The sequence below is a fragment of the Hibiscus syriacus genome, unplaced genomic scaffold (assembly GCF_006381635.1).
Source record: "Hibiscus syriacus cultivar Baekdansim isolate YM2019G1 unplaced genomic scaffold, ASM638163v2 tig00117056_pilon, whole genome shotgun sequence".
NCBI classification, from domain to species: domain Eukaryota; kingdom Viridiplantae; phylum Streptophyta; class Magnoliopsida; order Malvales; family Malvaceae; genus Hibiscus; species Hibiscus syriacus.
Window position 1 is genome coordinate 2,983,353 of NW_024063539.1, and position 18,328 is coordinate 3,001,680.

The 18,328-nt window shown below is 31.5% G+C and overlaps 1 protein-coding gene across 1 annotated transcript; it reads left to right on the forward strand.

Moving 5' to 3' along the window:
* The first annotated feature begins 10,453 nt into the window (after positions 1–10,453).
* On the forward strand, positions 10,454–10,867 carry LOC120198195 (classical arabinogalactan protein 10-like). The gene has a single exon (XM_039199564.1). It carries the CDS (start codon positions 10,454–10,456, stop codon positions 10,865–10,867), a length of 414 nt encoding a protein of 137 aa, XP_039055495.1.
* The last annotated feature ends 7,461 nt before the right edge of the window (positions 10,868–18,328 follow it).

Genomic DNA, 18,328 nt, shown 5'->3' on the forward strand with positions numbered 1-18,328 from the left:
TATACAGGTTTTTTGGAGTTAGACCCTTCAGCTACTTCAATCTTGCCACTTTTTATAGCATTTTCGATGAGCTCACCAGAGATGATCAAATCAGCAAAAATTTTGGTGGCATTTCCAAGCAAGTGCCCCAAGTATGGAGCTTTCAAAGTGTGGACAAAAATTATAGTAGCTTATTTTTCGAGTAAAGGGGGTTGGACCTGGGCAACAACATCACGCCACCTTTGAGCATATTGTCGGAAAGTCTCATTACTTCTTTTTTTCCATATTCTGAAGAGTCCACCGATCAGGAGCTATATCTGTAACATGGCGATATTGTTCTAGGAATGCTTTTGCCAAGTCCTTCCATGATTTGATGTGAGCCCTAGTTAATTGGTTATACCACTTGGCGGCAGAACCTGTTAAACTGTCTTGAAAACAGTGAATCAATAATTTTTCATAATTCACATGGCCAGCCATCATCCGGCAAAACATAGTAATATGAGATGAAGGGAAAATGGTTCCATTGTATTTTTCGAATTCAGGAACCTTGAACTTTATAGGGATGATCAAGTCTGAGACCAAACTCAGCTCTCTGGTGTCAGACCCATAGAACGGTTCAATCATTTATACTGATTTTACCATTTCTTTCAATTTCTTCACTTGTTAAGTTATTTGTTCATTGGCTTTTTCCTTTTCAGCTAACTCATTTAGATATGGAGTTAAGTGTTCAGTAACAGGCTGATAATTGTTTGGGAATGCAGATCCCATGCGGTGCTGTTGATTCTCATTGCTGACATATACATGAGTTCGTGCTTCTTGAGGTATCAAAGGGTGAGCAGAGATGTGTACAGGTGTGAAACCAGGAGGAGGACTAGATTCTGGTGTAAACCCTAGTGGGTACTAGGGATCAGAAGTAAACCCCGCAGGATGTGATGCCCCTGGTTCAAACCCTGGAGGATATGATAAATCTTGCTCAGGTGACGTTATTTGGCCATCCGTGATCCTTCTACCTATAGCATGTTTCTTAAACATTTCTTCCATCCTTTGTAGTAGATCGGTTTGCGAATTTGTTATCTCTGCTTCCATCTTATTTAATCTCTCTCTCATTTCTTCTTGAGCTTGTTTTTGTTATTGCTCAAGTTGAATCATTTTAGCTTCCATTTTCTTAGTTGTATTCCGAGTACCGTACGAGTGTGAGTTGAATGCCAGAATAACTACAATGATTGAAAATTATATTTTACATTATTTTTGGTGTTTTAATGAATGAATGTATGTATTAATGCAAAATATTTAAAATAAATGCAATGCAGAATGAATGTATGCAAAAGGTATTGATCTCAAAAAGTTAATTATCATATAACAACTTCCATTGGAACACAAAGTTTTTATTACACAATAGTTCACTTCTACAGATACGGCCTAGCCCTCCGATTAAGTTCGACAACTTCTTTAATCAACCAAGACATCTTCTTCCCAAACTCAGAAATCGGATTGATGTGATGCTCGATGACCTTTGCTTCGATAGCTAATTCCCTAATGTATCTGGCAACTTCACTCATCTGTATTATAGCCTCGACTACCATGTTGCTTCTATCTGCACTCTGTTCTTCATAAAAATCATTCGATGTTTCCCACTGTTCAATAGTTCTTTGGAGATTTCCTTCTAGCTCAGTGATTCGTACTTGACAACTCTGCAATGTGCTTTCCAGGCTTCGAATTCGATTTCGCAGTAAGGCATTATCTTCATAACTTTCCTGAAGGTTACTTGGTCCCATGATAATCCTTCCTCAGAACAAGGATTCTTCGAGTCGCAGGATATAATCACTGAATTATGTGATTTTAGCCTGACATTGAGCCAGATCCTCTTCAAGTCTCGTTTTTGTTTCCTGCATCCTTCGATTGAGACTCTGTATTTGTACATTTTTATCTCCACACCTTTCCATCCAGCTGTTGATTGTCTCTTGTCTTGCTTCGAGCCTAGTATTGAAGTGTTTCTTTTCTAGTTCCCACCTCTTTCTTTTAATATCAAATTCTTTGATTTTTTGTTCTCTAATATCAAGCATATTATTTATTTCAGTTTCAAATCCCCTGACCGTGATGGTCTTCTCAGCTTCTAGCTCTTTGACTCGATCTTTCTCCCTTTTTAGTTTTTCCATAGTTTTGCGACTCTCGGCCTTGTATCTTATGATATGTTCCCTCTTATCAAGCTCAAGCTCTTCTATTTTTTTCTTTCCCTTTCTCCAAGCTCTTGAGTAGACGATCGTTTTTCCTTCAAATCTCTATTTCGATGTTTCTCTGCGTTTAACTTTTTGGTTAACTAGGCTGATGCTCTGCTTGACCCAATTGTTATCCTAGATTTTTGCAGCTTGTAGTAACCCTTCTTCAGATTTTTCAACTCCGAATCTGCTTTTTCTTTTCTCTTTCTTAGCATTGCAAATTGTGCGGCATGAAAGTCAATATCAATACTCAACATGAATTTGTCTTGTCGAATCTCTTCTAGCTTTTTCGACCAACCTCCTTTCTCAGCTTCGAATTCTGCTCTTAAGATCTCTATCTCTGATGGGACTATCTGAATTCGTTCCTCCATAGTTATATCCTTACTTTGGTCAGGTAGAGGAATATTTTCATTCTTTCTTATAGACCTCCATTCCTCATAATTTGGCGTCAACATTACCTTGGTTGCATCGGCTCTAGTACAGAAAGTCTTCTTCCATCCTCTAACTACATCCGAGATGTTTTTCTTGTAATTGTTTCCGTATAATACAAACTCAGATGAGTGCAGTCCAGCAGTGACTGGGATAAATTGATGGCCACCATATTGCATCATAACCAAAAGTGGTGCGTACCCAATTGCTCCCCATAAACCGAGCAACATCACCCAATTATAGTCACCGCACTTATAGAGGAACTCACTTTGTATTTGCCAATGGGCACGCTAAACGATATCCTTGTCTTGCATATTCTTAAGGGCATCTATCCACATGTCTTTAGTGACTCCTTTTGGCCAATCTTTCTCTAGAAATTCTCTCAAAGGCGAGTAACTTGTACTAAACCGATGATATGAATTTTTTTCAATTTTCCAGAAGTGGCTACAGATCCAGACATATAGTAATTGCGCGCATCCTGAAAATCGACTACCTCCAAGCCTTCGACAAGCATTCAAGGATCGAAAAGTCTCTGCTAAAATCACAGGAGCAAGGTTGACCCTTTTTTGTAATTGCTCGAATAAATCCACAACTGCAGCCTCAATAAATCCCAAGGCCTTCGGGAAAATGACTAAGCCATAAATACCCAGTGTAAAGAGGTCAAATCGTACCTTCTCGTCAGGATGACTTTGAATGATTTAGCAATCCAAGAAATGCCTTCACTTTCACCTTTTTGTTTGGTACGAGCAACCACCCATTCCTCACGCACTCCTGCGATTTTGGCTAATTTGATTCTGAAGGGTTGAGTTTTGATGGACTTGGAATAAATCCGATTCTCTTGAGCATCCTCTATACGCAACAAGGCAATATATTCTTCGATGGTAGGAACCATGTCTTCTTTATTGAAAGTGAAACAGTTGTACCCTGGATTCCAAAATTGAATCAAGGCTCAGATCAGCTCATCATCAATATCAACATATAGCATATACGAAATATCCCCATAACACTGGTAAAACTGCCGCTTCTTACTCGACTCCCATTTTTCCCAAATGTCTCGTAAGTCCTGGATGTCATTTATTTTAAGAGAAACGGAAGCATAACCCGCTAAATGTGACACATGATCAGCTGGCAAACTGTCCCCTTTCAATCTTTGCAATGCTTCAGCCCACTGTCGTACCTTAGAGTTTTGAACTACTTGATTTAAATACTTTTCGTTCATTATTGAAAGCTTTCCGAATTGGCGATTAACTGAAGATCAACACCCTTAATCTTGAATGATGCAATGCATATAACAAAAAAACATAAAAAAATGAAAATGAATTAGTACAAGTAAGAAAATTGATACAAATAAAAATGTCATTTAAAGATGAATATAACACCTACCCCGTCATGATATCTACCCAAACATGTTATATACCCACAATGATTTTTCAAGAAATTAATCCTAATCACATGGTATCTAGTTCGTATGCTATTATTAAACAATATTTAAAGCAAAAAAGAAAAGGTTCAGAAATGCTCCTCCTTTGTGTATACCTATTTTGGGTACCTACTGACAGACATAGGTTCGATATATCTATACCTCAGGTGATCGTTCTACGGTTCACTATATGTGTGGTTCCGTTTCTAACAGAAAAAGGTACTCGAATTGTCCTTGATGTTAGTGCCCCCTTGGGCTGCCAAACCCTCAATCCTCACCCATTATAGGCTTAAACGGATCGAGTTCAATTCGAGAGGATACATTCCCTTATGTCTATGCGGAGAATAAATTCTCACGAAAACATAAGGTATATGAATCCCGAAGGTTACTTGCTAGGCCTGCACGGAGAATAAATTCTCACGAAGGCGTCGCTTTCGCCCCCACTTAGAAAGGTTCGGAGCTCGGGTATAGAGCTTATGTTATGCAAATGCTCGTGACGTGTGTGAGGAGGAACATTCAACCCTTTGACTCAAAAGGAAAATGACACCATTCAACAAAACTTTGGACAAATCTGAAAACAAAGATAAAAATGTTAGTAAGACAATAATAAAATGAAGCAATTAAAAACTTCAATAAAAGAATCATAAGTTAACTAAAGACTCGAACTCATAATTTCTACCAAACGACAATGTGTAAGTGACTTACAGACTGACTCTCTAAAAAATTCTGGTCCCCAGCAGAGTCGCCAAGCTGTCGTAACCGTTTTTCGGCGGGGACAATTATTTAATTGTTTTGAAAACAGTTTCGACTTTAAATTTGGGAAAATTGACGGTTTTGAATTGATTTGGAATAATTTGGATAGAGTCGCCATCAACCTTTGGGTTATGTAGGTCGAATACCTAAAAACGTCTTTTAAAAATAATTTTTAGAAAAATCATTTTTAAGACAAAAGTTGGTCTGCGTTTACCAAAGATTCGATTAAAACGGGTTCGGGAGTCGGTTACGCGTGAGGAAGGATTAGCACCCCCACAACGCCCAAAATTGGTACTGTGTCACTTACACGTTGTCGTAAATGGTGAAAATCCTGAATCAAATATCAAGTTAAAATATGATCTGTTTATTGGAATTTAATTAATTTACTTTAGATTAATAACTTAAAAAAATAAAATAAGTAGTTAAACTTATAAGAACTAAAATGCAACAAATCAAAAACTTGAAGTCTAAATTGCAATTAAACCAAATTAAAACAATGACTAAAACATGTAATAATGTCGAGTTATGCACATGAAGATAGCATACAAAAATTAATTAAATAAAACAAATGATTATTCAACTCATGAAAATTACCATGACATTCTAATACAAAAATTATATAATTAAATAAAATAAATGATTATTTAACTCATGAAAATTACCATGACATTCTAATACAAAAATTATATGCATTTATTTAGATATAAACTATATCTTATATATGATTACCATAAATAAGTTTTAAACTTTTGAACCATAACTAATACTCAATATTAAAATATAAAGATTTAATTCGATCTAGGATACACAAATATATGTAAGGTACTATATGAATTTATATTAATTAATCATATATACATACTATCATACAAACATGTACGCATATTATGAACCAGTAATGGACCACTATACTTATTAAATAAATGATATAAAGAATATAAAAGTAAATACAAATATGCATCTAATATAATAAAAATATATTAAAATTGATCATGCATGGGCTAATTAAATATAATATATACTCCACTAATTTAATATATATATATATATATATATATATATATATATATATCCAACTAAACTATACGTTAAACAAATAAAATATATATATATATATCCAACTAAGCTATACGTTAAACAAATAAAATATGGCTATTCTTCATGAGACACGTTAAACAAATATATATATATGAACAAAAAATCAGTTTCCAAGACACGTTAAACGAATATATATATATATATATATATGAACAAAGAATCAATTTCCAAGGTAAGTGTACAAGTGAGCTAAAAATTAATTATTTTAAATATTTTAATATAAAATACAACTTTAGCCTAAACCTAATACTTAAACTAAACTACCCACCTGTTTTCAACTTCAAAGAAATCTCAACTCTCTCTTCTACTTCCCATACCCGAGAAGCTCAAGGTTAACACTCACAACGCCGGCAGCTTCTCCGAAGGATGTTCCTTGCTCCGACTACATACCACGTTAACCAGGTAAGACTTGTTAAACCCTTCCCTATTTCTTAAATGGCGATGCTCTCATCCACGATGACTCCCATCTTTTTCAGTAAAGACCCAAACTCCATAAGGTAAACTAAATCAAAACTATATTTCACTCTTTATTTTATATTTTTATTTTACTTTAATCTAATCCTCTCATCCGAATCCTTTTAAAATCTACTCAAGACTCATTGTTTCGGAACTGACCGCCTAGTCCCTTAAAGATGAGGACAATCACTCCGGCAGTTAAAGCTCACAACACTAAGGTAAAATCTCTTTCCTCCCTTTTCAATTGTTTTTTATTTATTTTGAAACACACATGCATACACAGAGAAAACGGGAAAAATGAAAACAATTAAAAAAAATACCTTGAACCCAAATTGTATTTCTATTGCTTTCGATTTTTTTTTTAAATACAAAAGTGAGATTCTTGCTACAATGGTTTCCTGTAGGCTTTTCGAAGGGTGAATCCCATTCTCCTTGTCTCCTTTGCTTATTTTATGGTTGATATCTCCACCTAATCTTCATGGATGCATATGCATTTTCTTCGTTTTTGGTAGGATATTGACAGGTTAGGTATGATTTAGGTGATATGCTTTTGACTTTGCTGATATTGTTTGTTTGTTTTTGCTGTTCAGTGGCCGACATGGTGATGATGATGTTTCAACTTGCTCAGAGGTGACTAGCCTTAGTGACTCGTCGGTGGAGAGGCTTGGTACTGTTTTTGATATGGGTCTGTTGGGTTGCTTATAATTGGGCCACATTTGGCCTGCACAAAAATATAAATACACTTAATAATACTAATACTAATAATAATAATAATAATAATAATAATAATAATAATAATAATAATAATTTAATAATATTTTTTAACTCTGACAAAAAAAAAATGGGTGCCTATCACATGCATTACTTCATAAACATGCATTGTTCTAGTTAACTAATGGTTTTTATCCGAAACAAACTATTTTGACTAAAAATTGAAACATTAGGTTAAAATACTAAAAAATAATAAGAGCTAAAGTGATCATTCAAATAAATACTGAGGGACTAATATTACATTTATGCTTCTTTTTTATAGCACTTTAGGCCATAAAACATTTATTTTTGACGTAAAAGGAACCCTCTTTGATAAACGATAAATATATGGAAATATAATAAACCTACATGACATCCTATGATGATATTATCATACCATCATCTTATTAGTTAAGTTGAACAAAGCAAAATATGTAATAGTGGAGACTTGAACCATGGTTGTTAAGATAAAAGATCCAACGTCCAACTATTAAAGTAAGTCTCGAATTTAATTTTTTCATACAATGATTAATATTATTTTTGATTGAATAAAGATAAACTACAAACTATTAAGCAGGATTAATAGTATTCTGCGTAATATGCAGAAGCAAGTCATCCTCACATAGAAATTCCTAATATCGGAATGGTAAGCTCCATTCTAACTTCCTCCAACTATCAGCCACTCAATTACACTCACGAGGAGTGTCACGAAAAATAAGGTTCTGTAAACTATTGTCTCAAGTCATTTTAAGACCCTCATAGATATCACAGAGTTCAGTGTCAAGAACGAAACATATACCAATAGTTCAGCGACAATAATTAATATTTAACGTATATCAATCGATTTTAGTGGTAAAATAATTATTTTTATTTCTTAAGATATCGAGTTCAAACATAAAAAAATATCAGAGATATGAACATTCAATTTCAAATAATAAAGAGTTATATTTGAATATTAACTATTTTATACTTACTTCATATTAATATAAAAACATTCATATTATGTATTTCGCACATTTTATCAACCAACTTTTTTCTTTTCCTTAATGCTGGTCGTTTGTCAAAGTCTTTAAGGTTCCAATGAGACCGAATGAGCTCTTAAGCTACAAAATCATATTTTAATATTTTTACAGATCTTAAAAATTGATATTATTTTTATTCAAATAAGACAATTAAATTTTAATATTTTAAAAATCTTAATAAAATGAATCTGAATAAAATTGTCCTAAATTAAACATTTGCTTGCAATTTAAGAATATACAAGGAAGCAATGACTAATGTATGATTTTATGTTAACGAAAGAACTTCTAAAATTTTAAGAGGGGATAACTTTATAAAATTTCAGGGACGAAAACAGACTTTTAATAAAAAATACATAGAAAAAAATCCAAAATGTTTAGTACTTTTAAATTTTTAGAGACGGCTGCTCCCACTCACCCCTCGATTCATTCCTACAAATAAGAGATAATATTGAGATACTCTCTCTACTCCGAAGTCATTATATCATTTGAAATACATGGTTATTAATTTAAAATAATTTTTAAAATTCAAACATGAGAAATTTATTTGTGAATCATTTGTTATACCAAAAATGTGATATTACTTGAATCCAATACTCTAAACTATTTGTAGTTTATGAACTCATCAAGTGTCCTTAGTCCATTGTGATAAAAGGGAATGTAGTTCTTCTAGAGGTCTTGGATTCGAGTAGTTATATGTGTAAGATGTTTGAATTGTCAATTAATTAAGAAAGTTCTAAACAAATATTACCTTATAATTTTCTCCGATTATTAAAAAATTATTTATAATTTATTTTTATACGTGTAATTGAAATACATATAATATAAATATTAAAAATACCGATAAATTTAAAATGTAGGGCCGATACATCGAAATAAAAAAAGGAAAAAACCCAACACGCTAATTACTTTAATATCGACACAAAAACTATTTAAAAACTAATCTTCAAATTTCACCAACCCAATTCATTTAAGGAGTTTAGTCATATATATATATATTTTTTAATTGATTCGTGCTTTGTTTTACACGTGGTCCAATAGTGTTTAAGCTTTGTGATATATAAGCTAGAAAAAGAGCACAACAAAAGCTTTATTTTATTAGAACAAAAGAAGAATCCAAAGCCTTTTTCTTAAAGTATTAACAATATTACAATTTTCAATATAGGAGGAGACAACTTTAATAAAATATTTAGAAAAAGGTTAGTATTATTTTTCATTAAGCTATGATTATTTGAAAACGATAGTTCCGATAAATAATAAATTGGATCAACAGCGTGCCAATCGTAACGGTAAGCAGAATTTTGTTCATAATATTGGGAATTGCTTTGATCCATGGGAATTTTCTTTTATTTTTAAATTAAATTATTTAATATCACATGATACGCTAAAATGTTATTAATATGAAATATTTTTATATATTTGATTTGCACTGTATTTTATAATTTTGACGTGCTTAAATTTATGAAATTATAATATAAAAAATTAAAAAATGTTGAATTATTAGACACGATTCCACCGAACAGTTTACTGAGCTAAATATCCAATGCTTAAAACCAACGCGTTTTTGGATTTTACAAAAAGTAGGTTATACGGTTGAGATTCTCTCAATGGGGTCTCAGTGGACACGTGTATGTCTTTTATTCCCTTGAAAGTACGATCAAGTCACCGTTTGTGAAGATTGATTTCACTTGTGTCCATGTACTTTTTATAAATTATGAAATGCTCCCCTTATACTTTTCCTTTGTCATGACTTCATTACTATTAATACAGGTAATAATATATTAAATAAAATTGAATTGAATAAACTATTTTTATTATTTAATAAAAAATATATTAAAAATAAAAATATTTAAAAAATATAAATAAATATTATCAATGGGTATCTATAAAATCAATTAAATACATACACAAATGAAAATAAAAACTTTATGACACAATTTTAAAGTAAGCGTAGTTAAAACTCTTTTGCTTTCTTTCTAAGTCCAAAAAGGAAAAGGAATGGAAGAAGACTATTCAAATATGCAAAATAAAGTGATCTAATAGCTCTTAATCTTTGATTACTTTCAATTCAAAAGAAAAAAAAAGAATCCAAAAATTGGAGTAAACTGAAACAAAAAACAAATTAATAGGCTTGATAATAAATCAGAAAACTCAAAAGTTTTAGAAAGCATAATATATATATATATATATATATAAGTCCGTGAAAACCCATCCCAAGGCCTAAACCTTCTATATATACCTTATTTCCTCTCTCTTTCTCCTCTACCCTACTGCCGCTTCCTCTATTTCTCAAGCTCTCTGTTTTTTCTTTTGATTTTCTCTTAAAGTCCACAATGGCAAAATGCTTCGCTTGCTTTGTTCTCTTAGCTCTTATCGCAAGCTGTGCTCTCGGTCAAGCTCCAAGCTCCGCCCCAACCAGGTCACCACCGTCTTCTACAACTCCAGCTCCCACGGTTTCTCCGACCACCACTCCCACCGCTACACCTATCGCCTCGCCGCCATCAACCGCCACTTCTCCATCTTCCGCCCCTGAATCTTCTCCAACTTCCTCTCCCCCGGCTCCTCCTACGGCTCCTGCTGGTTCTCCCACCGCTGGTGGTCCTTCCACTGGCCCTGTACCTCCATCTACCATCAGTGATACACCAGGAGTGTCTCCGACTTCTCCTAATGCCGCCGATTTGAACATAGTTACAGTCGCTGGATCCACCGTTGTAGCGGTTTTCGCAGCCGCTGCTTTGTTCGTTTAGATCCCACTTTCTGGGATTTCAGGATTTGAATTTGGTCGATTTTTATTTTAGGCCCATTGTTAGATTCTTATTTTTAGTAGCAGTAGCAGCGTATTTATTTTGTATTCTTATTTATTTATATTTATATTTATATTTTGACGGTGATTGTGATTTTATATGACGATAGTCTTGCTATTTAGCGGTTGAGATTTGATGATAGTTTATTCTTGATTGTTATTATAGTTGTTATTATTATTATTATTGTCAATTAATTATATTTTTATGTATTTTCTCTATTTATTTAAGTTTGATTTTGAAACTGATTAAGTGATTAATGAAATATTTGAGGAATAAATAAAAGTCGAAAGCAACTAATAAATACGCGCAAACGAGCGAGTAGCGGTGAGATTGGGAAAGAAAGCGAGTATAGAAACGTGGAAAGTCGAGCGCAGGGTGTTGTCTTGTCTTTTATGTGACCCATTTTGTGTTAACATTACAGCGGGACAGCTGGTTTAATCTTTGTACGTTTTCAATATATCTTTTATTGGGGGGGGGGGGAGGGGTTTCACACTCTTTTTGCTGGGTCTGGGTAGGCGGAGTAGGCTACATGTGTCACGTGGTAACAGCTGTTATTTATGGGACATGTTTCACATATATATTTTATTCGTATGGAAAGTTTAGTTAAAATATATAGTTAATTGCATCACAAATTATGACCATTTTAATTTGGTCCTGAAACTTTTCAACATTTTAATTTTATTCCAAGTTGTGACTATTTTAAATTGGTTCTTTCCAATTATGGTTTTTATTCTAAATTCTTTCAAGTGCTTCAATTTAATAATAAATGAAAATTAATTTTATATAAACTTAAACAATTATATTAAAAAGAACATTATTATAATATATTGATAGTTTAAGGATAGTGTCAAGAATACATAATTGGGAAGAAGAAAGATGTTAACGGCAAGTTTTTAACCACTCATTTTAATATTTATTGATAGAATTTAAAGATTAATTTAAAGTAAGAGTTACAACATTCAAAATTTTAAATTTTATATCAATTTAAAATAAGATATACATAATTTGAGGATAACGTTAAAAATTCATAAGTTTATAAATAAATTTAAACAAAAATTATAACTTGAACTGTAATGAATATTTATTTATGTGGATAAAGATAAAGTTTTGATATATTTTATCATTTAAGTTTTTTTTCTTATTTCACAACACGTTAATAGTATGAATTCTTCAGAAGCAATAATTTATTTATATTAAATAATTGATTCATCATCCACAACTCTTCTGTCAAGATTTTAAACGATAAAGACTGAATTTCCAACATTGTCAATACACTACAACCTCAGCTAAGTATATTTTATATTCGTAAGAGCATTTTATATTTTTGATTTGTATATTTAATAATGAGATTGAGAAAAAAAATTATGCGATTATTTATACAATACTTACTGAAAATGTTGAAACAATTTGACGGATGAAATCAGATTCTTTGAACTGAACACAGGAGTTAAGATCTCTTCCGTTGGGTTACGCACTAACGCTGTTACTGGAAACACTCTCGCTACTGCCGTCAAGGCATCTTCTTCTTCTTGTTACTGTTACCTTTGTTGAATTCAGGCAGGGTATATGTTTATAGATTGCGCTTCTATCAATTGCAATGGGAAGCAAATTCAAAAAAGAAAAAGGAGTTGAGTTAGGCGTTAATAATAGAGGAAGTTGTCGAGAAGCTTGAGGTATTTTACTAAGCAGTTAATACATTTAGATTTTATAATATTAATTGTTCTCTGTAAATCCTGCATTGAATTTTTGAATTTTGTCAAATCTCTTGACGGAGACAAGGGGCTTCAAACTTTGATTTTACAAGGATAATGCCATCATGTTTGGCTCTAAAACCCGTCCTTTGTCTTTTGTTTACATTATAGTAAATTAAACATTATTTGTGATTATGATGTTACAATGAAAACAATGTTATTTTTGTAGCCCTCTAGACCCAGTCTGGACGATATGTTCAAATCTAAACGGTTACATATCTTATTCAGAAATTTCTTTTCATATTTAAAACAACATATCTTATTCAGAAATTTCTTTTCATATTTAAAACAACGTTAAAATCCATATAACAGTAAAATATGAAATTAGTCATAAGAAATATTCATACGATAAACATCTATATATCAATATATACATATATTTAAAAAACCGTATAAAACATATACATAACAAAATACCAGTAATACAAATATATCGAGACAATAGCAAAAAAACATGTGGCACCAAAGTAGAACAAAAAGACATATAGAGATATACAATGGTACAAAAATAGGAGTAGTTTGTCCTCCTGATGCCAAGTCTGCTAGCCTACGATCTGCTACTATTTGAAAATGTTAAAATTTACAGAATGAGCTAAAAAGTCCAGTGTGCTCCTTACAGTGTATAAAACCATACAAATAAAATGCTTCAGTAATAAAACAGTTTATCAAACATATTTTAAAAATATAAATATTACCCCCATGTGATTACCATAATGTGTAGGTTCCCCAGAACCATACACCAACATGTACACCCGGTAAGGGCCTTATACATATAACATAAGAACATGTGGTAAGGACTTACCCTGAGCACAAAGCATATGAGCCTACAGTAAGTTCCTACAAGTCATTGACTAGGCCTGATATACTCCCTCCAATGATACCCCAATGAAAGTAATAAACATGTATGTATTCGAGTGAAAACGATAGTTTAATCCATTAAAACATGAAAATATTCTAGACTCAAAAATCAGAGACATAAATACATAAATCAAATATCATATCAGAAATATACAGTAAATCATATATCAGATAAACAATATTCAGGAAATCAGGTATCATGTCGTAAAAATATTCAGTACTATTAGAAATCTAAAATAGTTCAGATGAATAGTTTAAAACAATAATGTAACACCATCAGGAAACACATTTTTATCGGTCTGAGTAGTCTGATAAGAAAGCCTACTATTGAGTCTGTTGATCATGATCAGCAGTAACGCTAGATCCTACGAATCAGAAAATTCATCAGAATCCTAATATGAATAATAATAACCCCTATTTAAACAATTTATAGATACCTATGAGTAATTCTCAAGGAACACGATTAGTGCGGATCTGTCGGATGAGAAGCAGCAGATCTAACCGACCCTCGGTCGGGTGAAACACGAGTACCTTCATAAAAATATATTCTCGAATCAATTCCATAATCAAATCCCAAATAAATAAGCAAAAGTGCTAAAAATACTAAGCATTTTTTGATTAACGAGCTCAATTCGAGGCTTTTAGGTCAGAATTTGGCAAAACAGATCACCGAATAAGATTCAGAACGTCAAAAACGTCAAAATAGAAGTTTTCAAAAAAAAAAATCAACGGTTGACCGGTTCGATTCAGGTCGGGTCGAACATACGAGTCGGTTCGGGTCGGTCCAATTTCAAGCAACCCACCAGGCAATGGAACTTCCCGCGCGTGCAGGGCCTCCAGGGGTCAAAAAATTTTCGTAAAAATCCATGCGTACGTTTTAAGAGGTTTTGAGACACTTACCACACTCAGTTCACAACGGTAAACGACGAAAAGCTCGATTTCGAAACGTAGAAAACTTGACTTTTCTCACCCCCTCACATGCCAACGAAAACGGAGACAAGATGGACACCGATGAACTCGGAACAACGTAAAGAACACGATGGTGCAAGAAGTATAAAAAACAGAGCAACGGTCGACGACAAAACGTCGATCAAATGTTTCATTCTAAATGAGGAAGGGTTAAAAAGAGAGAAAAAGAGGGTTAAAACTTTCCAGAAATGGAAATTGTATTTTTTTTGTTTTAAACCAACACTTATGAAAAATGATGTAATTACACTATAAGTCTTCCATTTTTAGTACTTTTCAAATTTGGATCCAAATTTAATCAAAATTCTACTTTGGTCCTCAAATTTATTTAAAATTTCAATTTAATCCTCAAAAAAAATTAAAGAAAATTTTAGGCCCTAATTTGGGGTGTGACAATTTTAGTGTTTTGTGATAGTCATACGAGAACAATCATAAGGATGATGGCATTGCTTATGATTATCGGGTACAATTATTATAGTTTAATTTTATTTTATTTATGATTTTACTATAAAAGAAAAGTTGTTTAATATTTGACGAACTTGTTCAAGTGATAATTTGAAAAGATCTATTCATTGATGTATTGTTTATTTGAATATTTGAAGATTGTATTCAATATTGAATTTTAATACTCAAAGATCTTATGTTATATTATCATGAGGGGAGTAAATATGCATTATACTTTTTTTCTCTTAATTAAGGTTTTGTCCCACTGAATTTTACTGGTAAGGTTTTTAATGAGACAATATGTTATGCATATTAAAGATATTTGTAATCTTTTTCTTTCACTAAGATTTTTTTCCCACAAGGTTTTTATCTTAGTAAAATTTTAACGATGAACATTCTCTACATAGACATCTAAGGAGAAATGTTATGAATATTTATTTATGTGGATGTCCATCTCTATCTATAAGATAAGGTTTTGGTATAATTTATTATTAGGACTTTAATATCCATTAGATTTAGAGTTCTATTTGATATCTTCCCCTCATGCTTATAATTATGGAGTTTAGAAAGAAAAAAATATTGTACACAACTCATATTGAGATAATAATAAATTTCTTTATCCTTATTCTCATGTCTATTCTTCTTGTTATTCTTATTGCTTCGTTCTTTCTTATTTCACAGCAAGAACATATTATATCATTATTTAATAAAATTCAAAATTTAATCAAATAAAAATATTTTATAGATTTGAATTTAACAAAGGTTACATGTTGCGATAGAGTTGATTAAGATATTTTTTTAACGGATGTAATAATTTGAGATTTTTTAATGGATGTATAGTTTGACGTTAAATTAGAATCAAAATGAATTCTTAGATGCTCATCTTTTCTGGGGAAAAAAACTTAAAATTAGAGTCATGTTTGACACGTTTTTTTTTCTTTCTTTCAAATAAGTCAAATATGAAATATGAGAAAATTATATACAATGGATGTCAAAATGTAAATCTATAATTCGTTAATTAAATCGTAATTAGAGTGTTTGATCTAAATTTTCTAGTTGATATCTATTACGCAATCTATTTTCCTTCTAAATTAGTAGAATACATATAAGAAAATATTATCATATGATATTGCCATATATTTCATTTATCGAGTTTTCTTTGAAGTTTATACGAAATATAAAGTAAAAATATAAGACATTCCATGTGCGCCTTGGCATCTTTAATACATAGTTCACATGCTATATAGCCTATAGCACATGAAGCATGTTCTCTCCCAATTACATATTCTTTTCGGGGGGAAATTGCTTTAAAGAAATAATATTTGTCTCATAAAAATTATAATTTTTATGAATACATTAAAATTCATATACTCATATAAATTATTCCATTGAAAAGTGATTGAACTCAAAAAGTGGACTCTCTAAATAATAAAATGTTAAAAGTGTTTAGTACCCCATTTGATATCTAAACTCGTATATTTTAAATTTTATTCGATATATTTTAATAATTGGATTCAACATTTTTAGTGTAACACTTGAAACTTTTTAATGTAACATTTATTTTTTCCTATTAAGGCTTCAAAACCGAAAAATATTATATATTTTGGTATTGAATTTGATGTGTAACAATATATATGTATATGTTTATGCTTTGTTGGACAACTAATATTTTTGGTCATGTGATTTGTTTTACAGCAACTAGCTGTCGTTTTTGTTAATAATTTTGGTCATAGCCTATTTTCGGACAACAAAGGTTTAAGAGTGTATAATACAAAAGGTTATATTTTTCTAGTTAGTTGGATAAAGTGGACTACATACTATAGGACTGGGGACTCAAAATTGCATATTTAATGTATAATCTTTCTTGTACCCGTTATTTGAAATTGTTTGGATAGTCTCAGATATATAAATTTGCTTTATTTATACAAACAAGATATTTCTATATTTATTTTTGTATAATTTTAATTATTTTTTAATAAATCAGAGTACCTTGTTGCGAAATACGACTATCGGATATAGAAAAATCGTAACTGATAATTTGAGAAAATAAAGATGAAAGTAAAGAAGACATAAATTTTACGTGAAAAACCCTTAAATAATATAGGGTAAAAACCACAGGCAAAAATAGAAGAATTTCACTATGAGAAAAATAAGAATTACAACTTCTCTCGATCTAACAAAGAGAAAACAATGACAATTCTCTCTTGATAAAAAGGAGAAAACAATTATCAAGAAAACTCTCTAAATTCTCTAGTATTGGGGGAAAGCTATAATAATTTGGGATGATTTTGAAGCTAAATGGGTTAGGGTATTTATAGTTGAATCTTAAAGACTAATCTTATAAATACCCTAAAGTACAGTAATTAAATTTGATAATTTTCCTTGTCAATTTCAACAAAATCTATTACCAACTTTGAACCACCAAATTCACGGCGGCTGCAACAAAATATGACCATTGAATTAGCCGTGAATTTTGACTATTCAACATACCTAACATAGTCTGATATCAATTGTTATATAAATACTTATTTTTTTACAATACTACTGGAACATGTCATATTAGGAGAGTCATAAATAAAACAAAGAATATCGTATGTGGAATGTCACTGATAAATTTTAGCCACGATATGTTGAGTATTGTTGATAAATTATAGTCACGCAACATTAAAAGTGTCGTGAATAAAATATTAGACACAACACGTTAAGTGTCATGGATAAACTTTGGACACGAGTTAAATGTTGCAGATAAAATATTTGACACAATACACTTAGAAGTGTGCATAAACTTTGGACACAATGTTAAGTGTTGTGGATAAAATATTGTACACAACACATTGAGAGCGTGGATCAACTTTGGACTCGACGTGTTAAGTTTTGTGAATAAATTTTAGACACGACACGACAAATGTTGTGGATAAAAAATCAAGCATCACAAATTAAAAGTGTTTTAAATAAAATTTTAACTATAATACATTAAATTTTATGAACAAAATATTAGAGATTACATTAAAAACGTGTAGGATAAAAATTTAGTTATTAGGTAAAAGTTGATATATAAATATAATATATATCTCTAGATTTTTTTAGCATCCAAATTTGACATAAACAATTGAAGTATGAAAATATTAAGTTGCTCCATTTCCCTTCCCCAACCTCCATCCACCATTGTGGCAGTTGTCTCTTTTCCGGCAGATGGCATGTTTTCAGGCTTGAGGCGACCATGTTTTTCTGTGTAATAAAGTGGACAAGGCTTAGGAAATAACCCAACTAATACTTATTTTGATTGAACTATAGCATTTATATTGCCCAAGGACACTCAATTTACTCAAAGAGCCACCAAAAACCAACACAGAGCTCAAATGGCTGAAACATTCATGTCCGCTTG